Source organism: Synchiropus splendidus, chromosome 7 (genome assembly GCF_027744825.2).
Source record: "Synchiropus splendidus isolate RoL2022-P1 chromosome 7, RoL_Sspl_1.0, whole genome shotgun sequence".
NCBI lineage: Eukaryota > Metazoa > Chordata > Actinopteri > Syngnathiformes > Callionymidae > Synchiropus > Synchiropus splendidus.
Genome location: NC_071340.1, coordinates 16,296,104 through 16,321,212, shown reverse-complemented (window position 1 = coordinate 16,321,212; position 25,109 = coordinate 16,296,104). Strand labels below are relative to the sequence as shown.

Below are 25,109 nucleotides of genomic sequence, written 5' to 3'. Positions count from 1 at the left end.
TACTATCGGCCCATAGATCTCGAGATAATCATTGACTTGGTTAGCAGTGATCTAGTTTCAGGTGCCGCTCCAGTTCTCGCATTTTCTGTCTCCTCTTACATAGACAGCCAACTTTCCTGTCACTGCGACTCTCCTGAAGATGGTGTTCAATTTGAAAATACACATTCAAACCGCACATAAAGGAAAATCATGTCACAAAGAGAATGTTTTTTTATTCTTTGTCTACAGAGTTTGCAGATTAGAAAAGGCTGAATTTAAAATAAATGTGATCAACAGTTCCATGAAATATATTCACCCATATTCTTTCACCACAGGAAAAAAGACAAAGGCAAAAGTAAGTCTGGCTCCACATGTGTACTTTGCATATAGTCTTCAGTCCGATTCAAATATGGCTTGGCTGGATATTATTAAAAAAAACAGCAGAGCCGTGTTTATTCCTAAGGCAATAATATACAGATTATAACAGAGAGTGAAAAATGAACTGACTGGTGGCTGAAAAGGAGAAAGATGAGCAATGGTATCTGGAAACCAAAACTCATCAAGTCAAATAATAATCCAACTTTTATTGCTGGAAACCTGGAGAGATGTGCATCAAATTCAAATGAAATCAGGCCCGAAAGCAGCAGTCTCATTACAACGGCGGGATAATCCTTAAAAAGCCTTAAAGCACACGGGAGAGCTGAGGTTTAACATTGTAAACGCAAACAAATGGAAGCAGACGACAAAAAAAAAAAAAATAAAAAAGCTAGAAAATGATGTGTCTCAGGTATCGGTTTTAAGTTCCCACTAATGTCACAACATGTTGAAATGTATTACGTTAAGCCTTGAGTGGTTTATAAAACACAGCAGTGTGGCGGAAGAAAAAATGTTATCATCTATTTTTTTTGTCACGTCGTCAGATTATGCGACTCTGTCACTTCTAAGTACTTTACAGGAAAAAAGAAATGGGGGGGGGGCGTATTAGGTTTCGCTAACATCTAAGGAAATATCATTCAGGCTTAGAATAATATTGAAATCTGGGATTTCCTGACATGTGTCATGCGATATATAGAGGCTTTATGAGCGTCGTGAGCCGACTTTAGGCGGCTTGTAAAATGAAAAAAAAAAAAAATCCCTCAAACCAGTAAGTGATTTTAAATATGCTCTGTGTGCAAATGTCTTTTTTTTTTCATATCCAGCTCAGGTTTTTATTTGTTTTGTGGCATGCAATCATCCGCGGGTCTCAGTTTTGAGGCGATGCTATATCTGTGGCTGGATCTGTCCTGGATGATCTTTCCTATACGCAGAAGTGGAAGAGCCAGACAGGCACTGATCAGGTGGGAATGAAGTCTAACAGCCAGCAGAGGTTTCTTATCGCATGAGCTGGTCCAGGGTGAAGCGCAGGGTTTAGGACCCAGAGAGAGGCAGCACTGTGGGCTGGAGGGCAGACAGGAGCATTAACTCAGTTCAGGCTGATGTCAGGACAATTAGAGGTGCACCTCGCCGCGTTGTGCACAGCTCCTGTCAGCCTTAATCTGTGCTGCCGTGGCCCGTACCCGCAGCTGGGCCACGGCCCTCGGGAAGCGCCAACACTCCGGCCCATATTGCTTTGACAGTTGCACTCATCTAGAAGTAATGCAAAATGTTATTGTGATGTATACACTGTGACCCTGCGCTCGCTCCTGTCTCTTGCGACAACAAGTCTGAGGGAGTACGAGGAACCCGGCTGAGGCCGGAAGGGAGAGTTGACAATGAAGAGCGGAGGAAGGAAAGATGGAGGAGGGGGGGGAGCGAAAAGAGCTTGAAACCTTAGCCTCTCTGTCACAGGATCATCAGATCTGTGGCCGACCAACCCACCCCACCTCCCACTGCTCCTGGACATTGCAGTCGGCCATCTACAAATCCTGGTGTTTGTTTTTCAGGGAGCTGCTGCGTGTGGTGACGATGGTGGAGGTCTCCTCTGCCCCTTCGCAGTCTTTGGCCTCCAGGACCCTGCTGAAGTATCTGAAGATGGAGTTGAAGCTCTTCCAGGACGTCAGCTCGTGCCTCTCTGTGCCTGAGGAGAGAAAAGAACGGAAGATTCTTATTGCCTTTAACTGCCATATGATGAAGTCATGAAGGGAACTTTTGCCGACAGTTACAAACCACAGACTCATTTACAATTGATGTCATCGACAACGTGCCGGTTTGGGCTACAGAAGTGGCTCAAAGCTTGTAGGTTTTCAGCGCTAAATATAGGGGAACCAGCATTAGAACCGTTGACTGTCCATTTTTTGTGTGGCCCCCTCATGTAGCTGCACCACGCCACACTTCTGTAGCCAAGAGGCGTCATCACTGTTTGAGATCATGCTGGTCATCATGGTTTAATACGTTCCTCAACCTAAAGTGTAACTAAAAACACTATGGTGACACCACGTTGAAGCTCAAAAAAGGGCTCTTTTTATTCTTAAAGGGCATTTTTTATTGTGAAACTCGACATTCTTGAAAGGATCTCCACGTGAAAGTGACTAAGAGAAGTGGGGAAATGAGTCTAACTAAAGTCAATGAAGAGGTCAAAAGCAAAATGATTCACGTTTTATGACAAAACTCCTCCTTTCTGTCACTGTGGTTTTCTGTGGTGCAAAAGGAGCCTGCCAGAAACACCTGACCAGACAGGCGCACAGGAACTGTGTTCGACACTCTGCATAGAAAACCTGTATCTGATAGTCATCACCAAGCTTGTGATGATAAAGCAAGGGCAGAACGTGGACTGACTTATAAAGCCAGTGCTTTTCCAATTACCTCTTCTGTATTTATGGAAGTATATATGGAAGTTGTTGAACCATAACCACGTGTGAGGTAACACTGACTTGAATAGGTTTTCCCAGTCTGATCCTTCATAATATCATCAAGCAACAAAACGTCACTGCAGGGCAGTTTGGTTGGGCCCGGACGTCTTGTGCATGAGAGCCACCGCAGCCTCTGACCTGTGCGTCTAAAGGGACAGACTTAACATGTTATTCAAGCAGATACCTGATCATCAACACCGGCGCTCGCCTCTCTTTCCATCTCAACAAAACCCCAGTTATGCACAATGGGAGCACTAAGTGAAAGCAGTGGAGCGATGGTCATTCATTCTAGTGGCTCGACTTAGCCAAGACAGGAGCCGCGCGGAGGCAATGGGCAAACATATCAGGTGGTCCAGGGGCGGTGGTGGAGGGGGGGTGCGACAGTGCTGGATTTCCCTCTGACCTCCGCAAGGTTAGACCGTTCCCAAGTTTGGGGTCAAAGCAGATCTTGAAATCTGGCACCTGCACCTCAGGTTCCTCTCCACCTCGGGAGTTGGGTTATCAACTTTTTAGAGCGATCGCTTTTCAAACTCGCCGGCGTCCGCACGCCCGTAATAACAAGTTCGACTGAAGTGCGTTTCCCCGGGACGTTGGGATGAAGGTTTCAGTAAGACGAGCAAATAAGTGAGCTGAAAGTGAAGCCCACTCTGAAGGCCATGAAGACATTTGCTTTCCTTCCGCTCTGAAACAACACTTCTTCCATGAACCAGGGTCAGAGTTATGAATAAAGTGTGTCCCATAACTTCCTCACAGGCTGATCACAATCAGCCGGAGTCCAACCTTCCATCTAGTAAACACTCTGTCACCATTAAGACAAAACATTTATATGACGCTCGGTGTTAAATCACGGAGCCAATCCTAAGGCACCAAACATGTCAGACTCATGCAGGTTTAACAGGCTTCCAGTTCAGACTTCATTGCCCAAACAATTAGATATGTACTTTATGGAATTCTTCATAGAATGAACGGTCATAATTACCATTCAAATGAAGAAAAGAGTCATTTAAAAAGTCCTCTCACTGAGGAAAAGTTTGTGGAAGCACAGGTCTAACAATCCGCGGCGCGTCTTGGCTCCTGCTGTCCGCGGCTGAGAGAAAACCATGTGACAATAGCAGAGTATTTCCATCTTCAGCAGATTATCTGGCAGGAACTGACAGGCATTACAGAGGCAGGTACACAAGTCCTCTGAATGTGTGTTATTATTTTGCGTCCTGCATTCAGGATAAGGATGCGAGGATTAGAGACAGAGGATTGAGGCAGGTATCATTTGGGATTGAGCAAAACCGGCACGGATCTTTGGAGCATTGAAAGTATGAAAAGCTCGTAAAATCACGACAATGTAGAAAACTACAAAATCGTTGCATAGTGATAACAAAATAAGAGAGTAAGAAAAGTATTACAACTTATTCAAAGTACCTATTCCTCCTGCTTCCCTTTGCGCCTGAACAGCGGACGCTACAGCGAGACAATTAGGACACGCCCCTCCGTATTGCTGACCCCTGCGATGACCTTCTGTTTACACGGCCGTGTTGTGTCAATGTGTACGGTTCATGTACAGGTTTGGCCTTTTGATGGCTTGCGTGAGAAGTACGAGAAGAACGGTCTGCGCCTTTGGTCAAATTTGGGTCAGTAACCCGGCCTGCGCATCTCACGCCTCTGATACATGATTCATGTCTGACTGGAAGCCGCGGGTTCTTGATTCTCCCTTCCTCTCGACACTCTCTCCTTCACCGCTACTTTAACTTGAATTTTTTTGTCCTCTTTCTTCCTCTCCAGCCGCAGCGATCAATGCCGCAGAGCTCCCCCGTTCACCCTGAACTGACGGTGAACTCCTGCCGAACGCCGCCAGCCTCTCCACCCTATCCCACCGCGGTTCGGGGTCACCAGGGGGGCGTCTCTGTGCCAATATGCAGATGAGCCTGTGCCCCTCTGATGACTCTGGCAATAAGCCCCGCCCCCCTCGATATGATATAAGCCCCCGCCACTTGAAGAAGACTCTCCCACACACACTCTCACATAGACTTTAATAGCCAAAATGTGTTGCACCAAATGGATGTTGTCAACGCGAAGAAGTGGTGTAATGATTTAAAGGAGCGACCCCAATAACCTGGCAACCCCAGACACTAAAGGGGAAGGGGATGACATCAGCGATATCACAAATCAAGCTAATATCTCGGGGAGATGTGCCGATCGATGACAAGTCACATGACCACGCGTGTCTCCGGCCGGTCAATGAGAACCACAGCAAGTGATTTAAGAGCAATTCAACTTCAATTACAGCCAAGTGTGTGGCGAATAAACACACTCATTAAAGTATTAAAATGAATAGATGCGGGGAAAAAATCTGCTTGTGGTGTGTTTATTCTGAGACAGTAAATCAATGAAGTCGTATGTGGAAGTTTTAATTGCTCTAATCAGATTATTAAAAATGCAATTATGCGCTCACTTGTTGTGAAGGCAATTATGATTATGGCTCACAGTGAGCCGCATTAAACCGTCCGCTGTCACGGGAGACCAGGACCAAATCCTGCTCCTCCTCCTCCTCCGACTCTTAATGGGTACTGGGCTCCGACTGCCTCAGTGAGTCCGTCATCTCCATGGAGATATTGTTTAAGATGTTGGCGGCATTATATCGCCATCTCTATGGACATTGACTGAGCGACAATAACTATTTTACCCTTGAAATAAGCCAACGAAAAGCTCATATTCATTCAGAAAAAAATATATTCTACATTTGAAACTGATAAATAATCATTGGATTGTGAGTTGAATCATTTAAAATTCACCCCCTTATTTAATATACACTACAAAAGCACTTAGAGAGCACAAACCTCCGCCAGCCAAGCAGCTTCAGTCCGACCCAAACACACTCTCCTGGATCCAGACTTTTTGTTTTTTTTGTCCCATTAAAGTGAACACATTTCCTGAAAATTCCATCCAAATCTATTCACAACTTTACACATAGTTATTTTAAACACAGACAGACCAACCAACGTCTCTCTCAAGATACCATGACTTAAGCTAAGAACTGGAAAAACAAAACAAAACAATGGGTTGAGTCCAACACTAATAACACAGAAATGAAGCCAGTGACTCAAAAATCAAAGTTTAAATGAAATTTGAATAACACTGGCATTCAACAAATTATGAACTGGAGAACAAATTCTCATCTTTGAATGCTGTTCCAACACTCATTTACCTAGATAGAGGATTTGTGAAATGCTCCAAGTTGAAATAGTTACTATGTCACCAAAAAAAGGAAGCAGTTACCATCAAGTTAAAAAACATAATTCACAATTCTTAATTTATATTTCAGACATAAAAGGGAGACAGAAAGCAGTTCATAGATAGTTAAAATACCTTAAACAAATAACATTCCCAGCATCAAAGTTACTGAAACTTTAACATTGAAGGAGCTTCAACACACTTGTAGAGTTACCATCAAGTTAAAAAACATAATTCACAATTCTTAATTTATTTTTCAGACATAAAAAGGGAGACAAAAAGCAGTTCATAGTAAGTTAAAATACCTCAAAAATAATAACATTCCCACCATCAAAGTTACTGAAACTTTAACATTGAAGGAGCTTCAACACACTTGTAGAGTGCGGTGCAGGGGCAGTGACAGAGTGTAACTGTTTCACCAGGGTCACAGTGCAGTTCGGGGCCAGCAGCTAACCTGGCGCCCTGTGTTTGACCAGTCGGCGTGTGTTGTCTGAGCCGTGCGGTCGCCTCATTACGTGGCATCGGGAACATTTGATCCAGGATATTTAGCCTCCTCCTCTCTGTCGCAGCCCTCTCAAGGTAATTGACTGACTGTTTGATCTCTACAAGACGCTGACACACACACACACACACACACACACACACTAACTGGTGACTTCCAAGCGTCTCCTCGCGGACACACAGGCATCAACGCGAAACAATCACACACAAACACGGTTGTTATCAGGCGGAACAGACGAAGCCAGTGTGTAAAAGGAAACAAGGAAACTCCTCCATAGCTATGGGCCATGCTTTCTTCCCTTGCACACCAAACGCTGCACGCTCTTATAAATGGTAATCTGCTGTGATTGTCACAAATTTCAAAACAAACGCGAGGTGAGTGAAAAGCCAAAGTGACGCCCCGAGTCATACTCGACAGAAAAGCCAGAATCAAAGCACGCCGACTATAATTAGGTTCCATCTGGGCGACGTTATTTAAAGTCGCACGAGTTAATTGCTTGTGTACAAATGGCCTATTTTATTCAATCAAACTCTTTTTTTTGGTGATTCCTAATTAAGCACCGGAGAAGAGGGAGGGCTTACGGAACCATTCCAAGCAGTCGAGGAACATGTCGAGAGATAGATACGTTTCTAATCACATATGCCGAGATTTGGTCAAAACATTTCATTTAAAAAAAAAAAAAAAAAAAACACGCCGAGGAAATCACAGAGAGAAAACAGACCGATGAACGTGATACGCACATGAGATTTTCATTTCCTCCCGTCAAACTTTGGTGGTGTGTTTTCTTATCGATTTCCAAAAGGCAGAAACCAAAGCTCTTGTTTTATCTCAACGCGAGTCCAAGCCGGAGCGTTGCAGTGTGGGATGTAACCTTAGCCGCGCGGCTGTTTGTGGAAACTATCTGTTGCACGGATCAGCGGTGGGGAATCGCTATCTGCATCCTGGTTGTCAGACGCTCGGATTTCCGCCACTGACGCTCTCTGATATTAGATGATTTTCCACGGTGCACGTGTGTGTGTGTGGGCACAGGCAGTTATGCATGTTGTCATCTTGCTTGCAGACAAGCGTAAAGGTCAAGAATGTCTTCTTGCCCTGGGTGGCAGTCTGTCCAAATTGGAGGGGGTAGGGAGGGTCACGCTGCCACTGGAGATGAGGTCATAGCAGGCTCACACAGGTGACAGCTGGTCGGCGAAACAAACGGCAACAAAAAATGGACGACCAGCAACACAAATGAAGTCTAAGTCTCGTCTAAGGCTTCACTATCAACATCCAACCTTCTACCTGTAACGTCATTTCCAACGCCCAGTGGAAGTCCACACCTTCAGCCAAACTAATGTGTGAGTGGTGTCACAGGTGAGAACCTGTCATGGAAAGCAAGATGCTTAATAATGCTTAGTGTAACCAAATATAACAAGAGCTATTTCGTTTCAGAATGATATTTGGATTGGCAGTATTTTGACTTCATTTAAAATCGGTGGAAACGTGTAAAAGGTTGACCAAAAGTGGCATTTTGTGCTTGTTTAATTCTATAAAAACTGAGATTTCATTTGCATTTCATTACAATTTTAATTGAGATTCTACGGGTTAAGTCTTCTCGACGTCACCTATTTGTTCGCGCTTCAATTGAATTATCCAATTCAAAACGTACTTTTGTTTTCTGTTTTCCATACAAACATCTTTACACGCAGCTTTAACCGTTTCAAATTTCCTGCTCATCTACGGTGCTTGTGAAAGTGTAAAATCTTTCATCCGTGAGGCAAATACTGATGTACTTTCTCATCACTCCTTATCTCTGGCGTTTAATTTTTGCTGGGCGTGAGGAGATCCACGTCAAATCCGCCGACACTGTAGGTGTAATCGGACTTGGCTGATCGTATCTCCCTGGATGCTTTCGGTCACAAATTTCCAAACAAACTAGCCGGCTTTTTTTTAATTGATTTAATGCAACAACTTGAGGATATTCAAATGAAAAGCGGCTGGGTAAGTGGGATGGGCTCCCTCCCGCCGTCTCGGTGGTACTGCTTTTAATTACTTTGCTTATTATTGTTGGACAGAAACAAGGAGGAACTCATTAAACTTCCAAAGATGAGGAGCCTAAATCACTAGCTACAGGGGCTGCTGACGGGGAGTCTGTATTTACGCGGAATGAAAAACACAAGCAGAGAACCAAACATCAAGTGAATGCAAAGAGATTTGACAATATCACCATAATTGTTGAAATGGCTTGGCTTATTAAAATCTCAACAAGTCACTGGACGGCATCCACTCGCACCGCTCATCCTCCAGCGTGTCTATCCGCCGCTTGCTGCCTCCACCGGACACGGACAACACACCGAGTGCTTTTTTTATTTGTACGTGAGTGAGTGAGTGGCCCTGGCCATCAGAAAGGACCCTCCATTTTATGGACTTGGAGCGGAGTATTTACAAGATAACCTCAGTCCAAGGACATTAGAGGCTTTTTGATACCAGTGTCAGACTCTCCTCTCTGCTTGGTTTAAAAAAAAAAAAAAAAAGAAAAATCGAAAGCCCAAACAATCGCTCCCACTTAATACACCTTTCAGTGTCAGTTGTTTCATACCACTTCTTTAGGTGGAGAAGAAACAGGAGCCAAAAAAGCATCTGAGGTGGATGACAATAAAGCGATGTGCTCAAAACCAGCTTTCTTTAAAACCACCGTGGAGGAAATAAGACGTAAGGTTTAACACTTAAATTGTCTGACCAACGTAAATTGTGTCAGATGATCGTATAAAAATGTAAATACCATATGACCTTAAATTGGTATGTTTAATCTAGTCCAACACGTCATTTTATTTGATTAAAATGTACCAATTTTCAGGTGGTGTTTGAAAGGCTAGAAGAGAGGACTTCTACGATATGACTCTGAAAGATGTAAGATCAAAGTAAGATGAGTAAAGGCAGTGCCAGGAGACGAAAGTCTGGTGGTAGAACAAACATCATCTCTGTCCAGCTGGAGAACTGTGGCAAACTACAGCTGGTCAACCGCTTTGACTCATCATACTTATGTCCTCCTGAGGCCACCGTAGTTGGAAGAACCGCTTCTCAAGGTGCGCAGTTTATTACTTTACAGTGGAGAGTCTGTACCTTACGTGTGTCGATTGTTAACGTCAATAAAGCCCATTTAAGGAACATGTTTTGACAAGGGATTCGTCATCTTATTTCATAAATATGTCTTCATATTTTTGTGAGCAAAACAAAAAGGTTTCATATAACAGACCAAAATGTTTGTAGCTTGAGTAGATGTAGTTAAACTATGTAGTTTAGGGCAGTGAAATCAAAGACAAACATTTATGTATTTCATTATTTAATTATTGATTTTTCTAATCTTGAAGTTGCAAATAGTACTAATATTAGATTTAGAGTAGTAAGAACCCAAACACGTTCATTTCACTTAGTAGAACTCAAGACAAAAGGATGACAGCCAGAACGTGTGTCAGTGGAAGTGACGTGAGAAAGAGCTCGACACAGGCCAATGATTTAAGGTGACTAAGTGTGTAGCGGGGCCCAGCTTGCCACCCAGACATTAGCACTGTAAACAGCGCCAGCCTCCTCCTTGCTTGAGCCTCTTTGTTCCCTCCAAGCCACCATTGGTCGGGACTTAAATGGCAAACACTCCGGGACTGCTAGCTCGTCTGACACGGTTTTGTTTTTGCTCTATTGACCAGCAATGGAGAGCTTCTGTTTCTATACCGCGGCACATAGTGTTTGAAAAGCAGCACTGCTGAAAGAAGAGGGCCCCCGCGCCACATACATGCACATATGTGCTCCCAGACTGGCACACATTGACACACAACTCCGGCACACACGGAGCCTAGGTAGGGGTCACGGCAGACGACCTTGTCAAACGTGGAATTGGAGCATGCACGTAGACTATATCGCAAAATTGAAGCCAAATTGCACACTCAATCCAGCACTTCAATTACCACGCCAAGCCATTAGGCACACAACCTTTAGTCCACTTCATCACAATGAGGGTTGAACTACATACATGCACACACATGCATGCACCTCCCGAGCACCTTCAGGACAATGCCGGCCATTGAAAAGACACACTCACACCTCCACAATATGACACATCCACACATGGTGTAGTCACAAAAGAGATGGAGGAGGAGCATCAGGGAAGGAGAGGGCCCCTTGCACCTGTACGAAAGATATGCTGCATTCAGAATCAGAGATCACAAAACAGACAGCCTTGGGTGCCAAAACCCCCCATCCACACAAGGCCGTGGTGATCACATACACCGTACACGGGGCCCTGCTTCACAGGCCAGCTTTGGTGAGAATAAAAGACTAGATATGAAGACCGGGGGCACTTTTATCCATCAGATATCAGAATTTACGTGGTTGGATAAATCAAGAAAAAAAGGCTTATAATATGAAAAAGGCTTGTGAGAGACGAGCGCTGGGAGAAGTGAAATGTTTCAACAATGTTAACCATCTTAAATAACACCACTAAACATGTTTAAAGGAGCACAATTGCAAAACTGTTTCTAAAACAGTGACATATTCCTCAGCTATACGAAACACAGACGACATCATGCCTCTGCCATGCTCAGGAACTACTGTAGTTTCTGGACAAGAATATCAAGAAATGTCGGATTGATCGCAGGTCCACTGCCTGAACTTGCGAGTCATCATCTCAAGTCTTGCTGCCCAGTGGAATTTCCTCGGTGCGAGTCCCATGAAATGCTTTACTTCTATTTCCAGTCATTTAAATGGGAAAACTTGACTCCTTTCCGTTTGTAAAATGTCGAACACTGATATAAAGTTTGAATATTCCGTTCTGTTCTGTCACTTGTGGTCGTGAGGGACCAGAAGGACCCGTGGAAGGGCGACATGCCCAGTTGTAGGTTATTTTTATTATTATTTTATGTCAATTTTATGTGGGAAAAAAGTTTCCCCATTTTAATTTGCACTAAATTCCACCACCAGCAACTATGGCCACACAAAGAACATGAAAGAAAACCAGGGGTGGAGCTGCTTTTTCGAGTTTAAAGAATGATTGGAAGTACCACAACAACAAACGGTTGAGACTGATATGGATGGCAAGTAGTTCTTCTCATGTGTGCACCTGTGAAAATACATACATGCATCTTCTATTCCGCTTTGTCCTCCAGAGGAGGAGTTAGGAGGAAAGATCGCCAGTCCATCAGAGGGCAGCAGCCATATAGACAAACAACCATTCCCTCACACCTCTGGACAGTTTAGAGTGAGCATGTATTTGGACTGTGAGAGGAAACCTGAGAAAACCACATGCACACGCGGACAACATACGGCCCAGTGGCGCGTGTGACACAACACGGTTAGATCATGTGAACAACATGACGTGGATAAACTGCGGAAAAAAAAAAAGTTGCAGTGGAAAGTGCCCTCCAAAGAACACATGACCACTCAAATGTTCACTCAGAAAGCAAGAGACGAAACATTTCTGAGCCAGAGTACAGTATCTAGGTGGATGAAAAAGTTTAGCTTTAACTTCACAGCACTGGCTGGACAAGTGGTTCACAGACACACACCTGCTCTGGATGCATGGAACTACTTGTCACACAACCTTGTGACCCTTTACATTGTGCCATCGATAGAGTGCGGGGGGTGAGGGGTGAATGGAGGATGAACAGACTATAGCAGAAGCCACAAGAGGTGTTTAAAGTAGCAAAGAGGAGTTGAGAAAGGTCAGGTGGAGGAGGAGCGGGGCAGGGGTGGCGATAGCGGAGAGTGAGTGGGGAGGGCGGGGCGGGTCTGAAATAGATCACTTAAGGGAACAAAGTGTAATTAATGGGTCGCAGCAGATAAGAGGGCTCTGGTCCTATCTGGGAATGTGCTAATGGAGTTGACACACACTCAACAACATCAGTGGACGACCCCTACCTTATGAGAGAGAGAGTGTGTGTGTGTGTGTGTGCTTAGGCGCCGCAGCATGGGAGGTGGGCGTGTGGTGTGAGGACACACAATAGTGGGAGGAGACGACAGTAAAGGTGGCAGGTTAACAGGGTTTCCTCTGCCATCAGAGAAAACCCAGAAGGAAACACACTCTGCGCTCAATCATAACACACAAGCATGTCTCCGTGGTTTAGCTGGCGCGGCTCACGCAGATGTCCAGCCTCAAATCCAAACATGAAAGATGTTATTACTCTTGGCCAGTCGGCGCTCCTTGGGTTGTTTACGGAGAGATGGAAGAAGGAAGTGGAGTGGTCAAGAGAGGGTCAGCGCTGAAGTGTTCGAAGAGAAGCAAATTGACATAAACCTCCCCTCAAACTTCCTGTCTGCGTGTGTCCCTGCGTCAGGGGAACCCGGCTGGAGCCAAGCAGCCTGCGAGAGCTGTGTGTGAGTGTGTGTAGTGGAGTAAACCTCTTGGGTTCTGAGTCGGGCCTCTGAGGTTTTGGGGGAGGGTGGTTGGGCCCCCACGTGCCTGAGACCAGTGACATGGACGGTGATGGACAAGGCAAGATGAGGAGGATTTCCCCCGTTTGTCTGAGTGAACCTCGTCGCACACACACACACACGCACACGCAGACACGCACACATTTCCAAGGAGAGGTCTGTCTCCAGGATGGATTCTCTGTTTTTTTTTTACGGTTGTGGCATGAGGGAAAAGGGTCAGGCGTCTGGTTAGCTGTGTGTGTGTGTGCGCTTCTGTCAGGGTCGCGGACCCTCGGGCCGTCTACTCAGTCTGCTTTATTCAGACAAGCCAAGGCCACATTAACATACGGCATGACTTAATAATATACACTCCTGGCCTGCTGCCACAGATACACAGCTTCGATAGGTGGAGGGAAAAAAAAAGTCTAAACACATTTCTTACATATCTATGGAAATGAGCTATTTGATATGATTACGGTCACCTTGACATGTCAATAGAGACGAGACAAGAAAATAATAGCGCACTTAAACCCAGCGAAAGCAGTCACGCCTTGTCCTCTGCGCCGAGGCACCCGCGGATCTTTTATCGTGTATTCCTAGGTGCAGGCTCAACACCACCATGTTTAGTGTGGCTTAGTATTATGCTGCGGAGGTTTGCATTGGTCTGTCTGTAAATGTCAATTGAATGGCGTCGATCTGCGGCTGCTCGCGCGTCTCAGTCGGTTCAGAACGACAACACAACTAACCATCAAATCACAGAAACAAATCGACTCGTACATCATTCCAAGTTTCCGAGGTCAGATTGCCAAATGACAGCGCTAATGCCAGTGGTGGTGTCATGGATAAGACAATGACACTAGCGCTTCAGGTTTGAGTTACAGCAGGGAAACAGTCCTTGAATAATGGACATTGTTTTATAGGTTGGATTGTACGGTTGTATTGTATTGCCTGATGGATCAGTTGCTTTGAAGATGAATGGTAATAGCCACCGTTCAAGTTTGAAATGTATTGAACACCTTTTCTAATATGTTCTCGCGACACCAAAACAGTTCACGCCAGTTTAAGTGGGACTGAAGTGGGAGGGCGCTAAATAGAGAAACGTTTGCAAAATGTCACACAGATACACTCCTTTACTGGGAACATTTGTTGTCATCCCACGATCACCTGAACGACTGAGGAAGAGGAGACAAAGAAGACGTTTACGTTTACGGTATGTATGTAAGTGTGTGTACAGGCTGATATGTTTTGCACACATAGCAAAGCATATATTTCACTTAATTTCCAGTACTTCCTCAACTTCTTACTCATTTTGTAAACAGAGAATGTGGCACACCCACCGATGATGTCACAATTCCCGAACCAGCTTTGTCCCTGTTGCGCTCGGGAACTGGACCCAGGCTGGGGCCATGCTTGTGTGAAAGGTCTCTGTGTAAACACTTGGAAGTGATCGGACACACAAGGTCAAATCTGATGTCACGACTGCAACAGTTCAAGACAACTATCAAGACAATTCAAGATGGCCACGGACCACAGTGAAGAATGCGACGGAGCAAAAAAAGGAGGCAAGAATTCACAACCCCTGCAACACTTATAAACTGTTCAGTTATGTCAGGGACCTTTCAAGTTTCTCTTGCACAGTCATACGTACATTGCAAGTCAACAGCTATATCTGCATGCACGTCTTCGGCGGCAGGAGAACTCCAGTTCTTATTTGATGGCTTGTGTTTCTTGAGTGGAAAGCTGTGTTGTTGATGACTGGTGGAGGTGTTGTTTTCTCGATCTCTATGTAACAACATGGGTAAAGGTTGCTTAATCAATAGATTGGATCACGACCTGAAACACCTGTGTTCGACGTGAGAAAGACTTTCATAGCCAAACCAACATCTCTCGCACTTGTACGACTGCAAATGTGCGCTGACGGACAGTCCATTCCTCTCGGCGTATCTCTACTTTGTCCTTGGACTGCCTGAATACCACTGGAGGCGAGCATGATTTGAGTGAGTAAGTGGGAACAAGAAAGAGGGGGGCAGACAGAGGTGAAGAAAAACAGAAAATGATAGAGGGAAGTAAAAAGAGAGAGAAACACGGCGCCCCTCAATGACATCTAAAGAGATAACTCACTCTCCAGAGCTTCTTTTCTCTTGCTATCACTTTCCCAGGCTGCGCTTCTTCCACATAAGGCCTCAAGTGCGCGTGCATGTTGGCAGCACAGCGCTTGTGCACACCGTGGTCTAAAGAAATAAAATGGGCGACAGAAGTATTGCAGGTTAAAGAGCGTTACTGAAGGTGAGTGCAGTAAATAATTTTGCATATGAATGAGCGGACCTATGACGCTGAAGATACACGACTGGCTGCAGGAGTCGGAAGGACGTGGTTCTCCTGCTGAGACATTATTGATAATCAGATCTTAAGGTAAATTCCAATTCCTCTCTTAATCTTCAAACTTTAGCCCTCAAAGCCATGTGTTAAGGCCGATGTGTGACACCCCTTAAAAGCAGATATGTCCTCAGACTGTCGGGGCAGCAAACTACTCACATTGATAAAGGTTATGAGCATTCAGGTCTGTTCCAGGTAAATCTCTGGGTTCAAGTCGTTGAGCAAGTGTCTCTATGTGCTTTGATGGAGAGATGAACTGCCCAAGGTTCAACCCCTCCATGACCGCAGGCAGCAGGAATAATCCATAGAAAGTTGAATTAAGAGAACTAACCTTAACAAATATTTCACTTTTATGTAAAATACGAATGAAACAGTTGACTTGGTAAACAGGTGGGGTTCAGGAAAAGTAGTGCACAATTAAAATAAATGTATAGGAGATTATAACCATGGACTATTTGACATTACATAGCCTGACAGAAGAGGTACGCTCCTGGAAAGCAGTCTTGCTGCCCTGCGTACAGTGAAAGACTAGGCCTGCTCCAAGGACGATGCATGCATGGGAGAGTGTGAGCCAGTGTGATGACAAGCATGTAGACGGTGACATAGCCAAAAAACATTTTTTTGTTTCCTGCAGGCCCAGGATGGAAGGAACATTTGTAAAAGCAGTGCCCCACATGGGTCTGCACAGACAAAGCAACAGTGGAGGGTTTCCTGCCCACGCATTAGCCAGCCGCAGACCACTTCCTCCGGGAGGATTATGAGCTCTACCTGATGGGAAATACCAGCAGCATTTGTTGGATACTGCGATTTCTTTCATCAGCACTTGAGGCGACACGATGAGGAATAAATACATGCCATCATACTTGACAAAAACACATGCTGTCACCTCTGAAGGACACTTCTCAGACACTCATGAACTGAAAAAAGTATCATCCCACGCCCAGCAGAGCGTCAGACTTTTATCTGACAGCATCAAGCAACACCAGATACACACACACACAGTCCTGCCCTGACCTTGCAGCACTTCTAGATTAATCAAAATTGTTGCCGGGATCAAAGGTGTGAGGACAACAGACTGGGAGAGTCATTCATTTTGTGTGCGTACCAGTGGATGTGCACGCACCGGACGGGAGTCAGAGATTGAGGGAGTGGAGGTCAGAGCAAGTGCTCGCCCCCTCTCAATCCTCCACTATTGACTCATGGGGAGCGAAACGGAGCGGTCTGGTCAAAAACAAATAGAATAAACTGATCAATAAACTCGCACTTGTCACGAGGGACGAAGACACATTCTGAGGAAGAGAAGCAGAGGTGACTCCTTTGGGTGGGGACATTGATCAAATCAGGTAACATCTTGCTATTTGCCTTGCGCAATGCTTCACAATAACATTGTGACAGGGAGGTCAAATGGAGAAACTGTAACAGCCCAACAATCCTGAGAAACTAGCAGTTCGACAAAGTGTGTCAAAACATATTGTAGTTTAAAAAGGACCTCGCCTGCTGATCCCACTTCAAATATTGAAGTTCTCCTCGTCGTAATGCAGTAAATCCCTCATGATGATGAAGCTGTGTTTTGAAGTCATAACACTGACTTTGTGTCCAGAGTAACCAGTAAACCCGCCCACCCACTTATTACCTTCTTTCTTATTTTCCACTGGGACAGATCTGACATAATGTGTGATTCAAGTTAGTTAATTCTGCGATTCACACGGTCGTGATCCGCTCATTTGGACTGAACAGGAAGTGGGGCTTTGGCTGCTAGTGACTTTCTCTTACAATCACAGCAGAGTGGATGTGGCTGAATGCACATTTTCTAATGTAAATATTTCATTTATGTGCATGTAGAAACTTGCTGTTGCGTTCCATAAGGGTCCAACATCTTTTTAAAAGACACTCAAATCAACAGGTTTGGTCCTCTTGGATGAACAATAAAAAACAGAGCCAGCTAGATAAATAATAAATGATCATCTTTGGAACCTTGGAAGTGCTTCATTTGCTACGGCCCTGTCAATCCTGCTTACGCATCTTTACAGCATCGCCACTAAAAGGAACAATATTGGTATCTGTAACCAAAAATATTTTAAGAAAGGTGGAAGGTTGCATCTATACCTCACTGAGCTCAAAGACTGTGATTATTATTACTGGATTGTCGGAGCCAATTTGAGTTTTATGTCGTGCTATACACTATAATTACAATGGACAGTAATGAGCAACCTTTCATCAAGTAAAAGTTGGCTACATTTATTTGACTGGGGGAAAAGAAAGAAACAGGATGGGAGAGAAACAATGAGTGTAGCAGCAACAGCGAAGAAATAAAAGCGACGATAAACTACCCTCAGTCATAATTTAACCAATCTGTGGTCTCACAACGCCTGTTTACAATTTATAATTTATGCCTCCCAGTTCAGACACAGCTTTCGCTGCACTCAGCAGCTAAGTGATATGATTTCACTCTTTTACAGCAGCCCCTGCACCCCGCCCCCCCTTGCCCGGGCCACCCCAGTCCCAGTGTAACATGGGTTTTCTACGCGCCTCACGCACTGACTTTCAAGTGTTCAGCCCCCCGAGGGCTAAAAGTAGCATATTAAACCCCTCCCTAACCCCTTCTTATTCCCTCCCTCAAGCAAAAGCACAGCCCTCGACAGACAGTTAAACCCATGCGATGAATCGCCGACTGTACCCGCCGGCATGAACACCGATTGGCTGCACAAGCAGAGGGTTGCCTCATATTTTACAGCAGCTGAAGTTTCTTTTTGTATTTATTGCAGTGTTGGTGGGGAGAAATGTCCCATTTCACAGCAGCACACCCTGACCTGCGATCAGACCTCGCGCCTCTGACCGAGTTACACTAATACACCACTTAGGTAGTTCCGCTTTAATGGGACATTTCATCTCCACCCTTCCGCCTATGTAGTGGCCAGCAATCAGACAGAGGGGATTTAAAATAAATGACAAAGTATATATCATGTGGCTTGATAACACTATAACAGGTGTGATCGAGCACCAAAAACAGTGTGAGAAGGGTCACAGCTTACCATGTTAACCAGGCTATTAAAGATCCTAAAGGGGAACATAGTTTCCTGTGACTAACGTGAGACGTCGGCAAGTCTTAAGATAGAAGAAGAGCAAAAAATGTGACTGAAATATAATAAAATATGACACAATAGTGTATTTACACCATGGTATTATATGCTTTAAATAAGTTGTGTGGTTGGATGTTATTCCCTTTCATTCATTTTTTTTATATCAGCGAATATTGCAGCGGTTTGTTTTTGAGGAAGAGGAGCAGGTGCATATGAACCAAGGACTTGTTCTTATTCAAACCATGTTCCGGAAGCGATGACTTGCACTGGTCGGAGGACTGATGAAGGGCCAACTCCATGAACAGTGAGTGGTCATCTAAAGATAAAGATTAAAATGAACAGGGTGTAATACTCACTAAAGACGGGTCAAAAGTATAAAACATGATATGATGCATGTGAGTAAAAAAACAGACTTGCTTGTTTCTGGGCAGGTTTTAACAAAGCAGCCTCTCTCTGCCTCTTTGTTTATGATGGAAAACCGTGGGTATTGCAGTCTGTTTTACAACCTGTTTCAGGCAAAATTTCGGGCCGAAAGGTTCCTGCACAGCAGAGGAATGATCGCTGCAGAGCATCGAGGAAGCCACCGAGTGCCACTTGTTCCACATTCTTTCAAGTTGCATCACTCATTTCTTATGACGCTGTCCATCTTTTGGGGAGAACAGGCTCAGTTTTACATTTATCTAACATTCAAATTCAACCCAACCAACTTTGTAGATGATATATGACCATTTCATACAACATATTTAAGCATAGTTCCACAGCCAGACTCTTTCAGGAAGCCAAGGGTCAAACTGACTAAGGAAATCAGAAATCTGAAATCAATTCAAGGACTGGGTCATGAACGAATCCAGAATTGATAATGAATAGATTTGTTACTATTTACTACTTTAAAGAGGGCATAAATGTGTACAGTTTGACATGCAAGTCACAAGACCTATGACTATGATTATTGCTATTGAAGAAGTTGCGCATATCTATCGGCAAGCAGGCTTCTGCAACACGACAAACATGGAATCACAATTTCAGATTTATTTTTCTTATCATAGTGATACATCATATCTCCTCAACAGGACGTAAATGTACAGTGAGTCTTTCCTCAAACAGACTTTATCATTTATTTATTTGAAATAAATACGTCTTATTATTTGTGAGGGATTTTAACCCCTTGAAACTCCAAATTCGACAAAAACTGGCTTAATACGTTTGATTTATATTGACACGGATCCTTTAAAATGAATAAGGTACATCTAAATTTCAAAGTGAAGAAAGAGCTGATTGAATGAGCAAGTTCTGTCATTCATTATTAAAAAGAACATTTTCTGACTCCTACTCTGTTCTATTCTCATTGCACCATTATGTCACAGATCAATTTCAAATTTCCATTTCTTTTCTTCTGAATTTCCTCGATGCATTGCAGCGTTCCTCTTCTCCATCCTTCCTCTCTTTACTTATTCTCTGCCATCTCTGCTCGTCTTCTTTCTCAGTTATCTGCCTGCATACTGTTTGTGTTCGCCAAAAAAAAAAAAAAAAATCCACTCTGTCTCTGGGGGGATCTTTCGTTTTTCTCTGCTCGGCTCGTCTCACATTCTTCTCTTGTATGTTTTTTTTTTTTTTTTCAGCGCTGGCAAAGGTTCTTCTTCCAGCATGAAGTCGGGAGAGTTCTCCGTCTGAGTGGGTCCCATAGGGGACCCCAAAGTGTGATGTTACAATATCCCCACATCCGGGGGGAACCTCTTTATCCTCCCCAATTTTTGCATGTGGCTGCTCTTTTTTTTTTCCATTTTCTCCATCCAAAATTCTAGCCCACTGTACCCAGACTCTCTGCTTTCTTTTCATTACCAAATTGGCCGTAAATGATTGCTCTTGACGGGATTTTGAAATTCCACAAAATTCAAACGCTATATAATTCTACTCAAGAATTTGATATGCTTGACATTTAATAGAGAACAATCCAATTTTAGAGTCAAGCAGTTCATAGTGATGCCCCCTAAATTCCGACTGTATACAGTGGCAGGGCCTTGTTCAAGCGGGACTTGGTGACACCAATGCATCTCCAAGCCAGAGAAGATTTACTTTTGTCTGGTACTGTTTTTTTTTTTTTTCCTTTTGTTGAAGAAGAGAAGCCGTGCAAAGGCTCTCAAACACTAACACTGACATCACAATAGGAATATCTATTCCATCTGTTTTTTTGTGAGAAGAATGAGCATGGCTTGACATATATATTTGACATCTGCCTTCTGGACAAAACTCAATCTTGTGTTTCAACAAGTCCAAGTGTGTTGATTCATTCATCCACCATTCAAGACATCCATCTTTGTCCTTGAACGCGGATCAGGTTCAACAGGGGGAACTTGCTGTCCATGAAGGTAATCACAGTCAAGTTCCTGTATCAAAGTTCCGATGAATAATACCACTACGTACAGAGCACATACTCAACTCAATGGAAACAGGGTTTGAAAGAAGATCTCTGGTGTGTGCAGAGCGACGGCTGGGTGTGAAAAGATGAGCTGCTCCACGGGTGAGATTTCCTTGACCTGCCATCTATGGACGAGGTCTCGGGCTAATGAACTTTCCAAATGCATGTCCATTATGTTTGCAGTCTCTTTGGAGATTAACACACTGGCCTGTAAATCCAATGTGCAATTTCATTTCAGCAGGATTTATTTTCTGTTTTGTAAAGGGTCGTTTCAGCAACGTGATATGTAGAAGAGGGGGGGAAGGGCAACAGGTCGTCATGCATGAAACGGGTGTCTTTGTTGGTGACAGTGGATCGTCTGTGAGGGACACAGGAGAGCAGTTCTCTTGGCGTGTCAGTCTGGTTGAGAGGTGTTAAACTGAATGGCAAAATTTGATCCAGGTTAAAGTTAATTCAACACTCCAAATATTGCTCTTGGCTGTAGCCGACACGTCTGTCTCTGAAGTTCTCACATAGCTGGGGATGGGCAGGGAGACAAAATGTCAGAACCTGATGCCGCTGCGATCAAGAGCAATCACAAGGTGAAGAGCTCGCCGACTTTCTATCGGCACAAAAGCACACTTTGACACGTACGAGAAACACAATCCCCTTTAGAGTAAATGACGAGAGTGGAGGGCTTGAAGTATGATAGCGACATACATGGTCCGCAGGAACAAATGACGCACTCTCAAGCTCTTGGACACAACCGCACACACACGGTTGTGTAATGAGCGATTGACACAGCATGTTTGTTTGGGTGGAACATGAACCTGTCTGCACCCCCGGGCCGCAGACAAGCAGGTGTTTTAGCACCTACACATCGAAATAAAGAACACCTGGCCCCGACACTGCTGTCAGACTCGGAGGAGCTGTCACACGTCCCAAGGAGAAAGTGACCCTGGAGCTAAGGAGGGGGCACACCTGTACTATGGGAGGCCCCTTGCTTGTCAAGGACCCTCTTATTAAACCCTCAGTCACTTTGACAAAGTTGAAGGCATTTAATTTGGCACTTAAACCTGCTCTTATAGCTAACCACGGTGCTCATAAACTGAGGGAGAAAATGAGATAAAAGGAAACAAACCAAAAACAATATGCCATTTAAGCATAGTACTTTTAAATGCCTTCCAAACAAATCACAAATATAAATGCCGATATTTTTCCCCCCAGAAATAATCACAATTGGTCACACAGTAGAGAGTGAAAAACAGAAGGTGGTTTCAAGGTTTAGGTGTTTGTAAGCTGTATTCCGGTCTATAAAACACTGAGGTTGAGGACCTGATATCGACAGCTTCGAACGGTACTGGATATACTGTGGTGTCTGAAGGGCCTGCGGAGATCCTGAAGTGTCATGGACAGTGAGCAGCTTTGTGCTTTACGCCGCCGTGAACAATCACTAGAGCTAGTCACGCGCACACGAGAGCCAAGGTTACCACCGAGCCGGGTTACGACTCAGTCGTCTGGCTTGTGTCTGTTATCATCCCAGCGTTTGATCACAGCCATGACCTGCATACTGATGCCAAAATAGAGACATTTGACCTTGAGATGCATAGTCAGAAAAAAGATAATGGAATTATCTATTTAAAAAAAAAAAAAGGGGAGTTGGTGAAAACTATTAGAACAATGATGCTCAGAGGAGTTGAGATAGATGTGCGGGAGTTGGATGGAAAACAGAGGGAAGTGGGCTTGTGGGTCCTGTACTGCCCTCGACCTGCGAATGCTGGCACACCCTCTCCTGCTGCTGGCTAAATAAAGAGCCCCGGGGTGGGCCGGACTGGGCGGCAGGAGAAACAGACACAGAGTCGGCATTACCCAGTTAATCTCATTAGGGAGGCAGCCCTGCCAAGCTACCAGGGGTCAGCCAGAGTACCACGTCACTCATCGCACCTTTGGCACTCCCCGTGACCCCCAGGCAGGTTTGGGCTGAGACCTATGGCCAGCCAGGTTCAGGATGTTGGAAGGGTAGGGATTGGAGGAGGCGGACACGGGTCGGTACACTAGGGTTACAGCGCAATGATAACAAGCTCACCTTTTTTTCTTTCTTCAGAGAAAAGGTGGAGACACAAACACACCAGCAGATCAGACAGAAATACCAGACTAGGTCCAGAGAATGTCAAAGGGCTGTACACCACACGAGAGCAAAAATGGTGCTTGTGTGTCATTGCTATTCAACAGGGTACTTAAACTTCCTTGTCTTCAATAGTTTTCATGGATGGACATGACAATAAACAGCCACCGCTGGATGTTGATGTCCTTAGTGTCCTACACTGACAACATTCACGTTGCATGTTGACGCAGAGGCATTTCAATGGAGTAGGAAAAAAGGAGCACCCTCCCGTGGCTGACCTAACCCCAACCTCTGTCTGTCTTTCATGTGACGCGTGTCCCATGGCATCACGTTATGCCACGGAAGGCGGAAGAAGAGCTCCAATTGAAAGCCTAACGCGTCAGCATTGTACACAAAAGTCCACTTTCCCAATATATTACGCCATGGGGGTGAGGGTTAAACAGGGCCACACACAACGATAATATCCAGAGTTCAAGAACCTTGTCTGTGAATCTTTAAAGCTGAGGTGAACGCTCGAGAAGAGCTCCTGCTTCTCCACAACAAAAAGAGCACTTCTCTGATAAGGAGTGAATCTTGACTCTTTAGACGACACAGATTCATTACAACAAAATGACATTGTCGATGTGTCTGTGGCCTTGTAACCCAGCAGCGAGCTACTGTTGAAATCACTGAGCAGTTTTCACCTCTTCATAAACCTTATCGAGGCTGCTGTCACGCCAGGGAGGGCCGCCCGGGTAAAGGTACACAGCCGAGTTCAAGCGGACCCTGCACTGCATCGGGCGCAGAGCCAAGACTGAGATTGGGACAAGCTTCTGAAGGCTCCACTGAAAAATAGGGGAACGAGGGGCAGCGGATGGATCGGAGGAGAGGGAGTGTAACTGGTGTTTGATGTTGCCGAGAGCAAGACTGACCAAATTGGAAGGAGAGAAAAGCATATAAAAGACTTGTTAAATATTAAAGATTAATGAAATTGGAACTGTGTGATTAGGTTTGTGAAGCATAACATGACCTCTGCTGGACAAGATGACCTTGAGAGGATGGAAAAATAATAAGAAGATATTGCTGTTCTTCCTGTATATTTGCTTTCGGATTCCAACAGTAATATCTGGAAAGTTGCAGCGAACACCGAACTAAAAAGACTTAAAAGGGTAAATTCAATGTCAAGTGCCAAGAGCTTACCTTACTGTAACCTCAGTGTAAATGTTGCTGAGATGAAAAGTGGAAGCATCTTCACCCTCTTAGCAGGGAGGTGAAGAGTGATATGAAAGCAGGAAAACTATTGTGAACATGCAGGATGACATAGCAGAGGGCGAACGAGAACGACAGGATTCTCCGTTCAAGATCGACTCAGACAAATAATCGAATATGAAACTGAAAACATTGAGTTAAATCCTGCTGAGGAAAGAAAAGCACATTATTTTGTTTAACGCTTGAAAGGTACTTCTTATTTATTTATACAAGCACAGTTCATAACAGAAAAATTTGACCACTACATTATTAAGAATTGTGTTAAAATAACAATCATTTCTAGCTCTCTTTATGTGTCCTGTTTTGTGTCCAGCTGTGATGCCTCTCTGCACACACGTATTGAACTTTTCCATTCACTTCTACAGCGGCTAAGTTAAAATTCACGACGTATTTTATTCAAAGAAACTCATTATACTGCTCCACCGGGATCCAATATCAATTTGAAAGCCCCTGAAATTAGCATAATACGGGACCTTTAAATACTCTCCCGTCTAAGCAGCACTTAAAAGTTTATGATCCGTTTGTGAGGTTAAGTGACGACATCATCAGGTAATCTGAACTTGACAACGGCAAATTTACTGCACTCACTTCGGCGTTTTTGTTTCGAGTGATGCACGCTACGAAGAAAGATGCCTATAAAGGAAGGAGGGTGACTTTTTTCTTTATTTTTTTTTACACTCAGTGAGTTAATTTATTTACCATTACCCACAAATGACTCGGTTATGTACATATATGTAAGTGGCACTGACTTCAGTTGGCATTAGTAGCTTTTATTTCAGATACTTTCAGAGGTTTCCTTGCTCAGAGGTGATTGTGGTGCAACAGTGCACATCTTGCATCAGGATTCTGGGAACTCATTACTGAGCAAATCAATACTCCACATTGGTTTATAGCAGACGGCTTCTCATCAAACTCAGACCTCATTCCGTCCTCTCTTATTTCTCGTCGAGCACCGTGACGCAGGATGAAT

The 25,109-nt window shown here is 44.3% G+C and overlaps 1 protein-coding gene across 3 annotated transcripts in view; it reads right to left on the bottom strand.

Annotated features, from left to right (window-relative positions):
* Positions 1–211: 211 nt before the first annotated feature.
* fam172a (family with sequence similarity 172 member A) overlaps positions 212–25,109 on the bottom strand; it is a 131,264-nt gene continuing 106,366 nt past the window's right edge. For 2 of the 3 annotated variants that reach the window (XM_053871836.1, XM_053871835.1), the window contains exon 12: positions 212–2,035. In XM_053871836.1, the coding sequence (XP_053727811.1) occupies positions 1,801–2,035 (235 nt within the window). In that variant the 3' untranslated portion in view covers positions 212–1,800. The remainder of the gene's footprint in view (positions 2,036–25,109) is intronic. The other variant, XM_053871837.1, reaches the window with a different exon arrangement.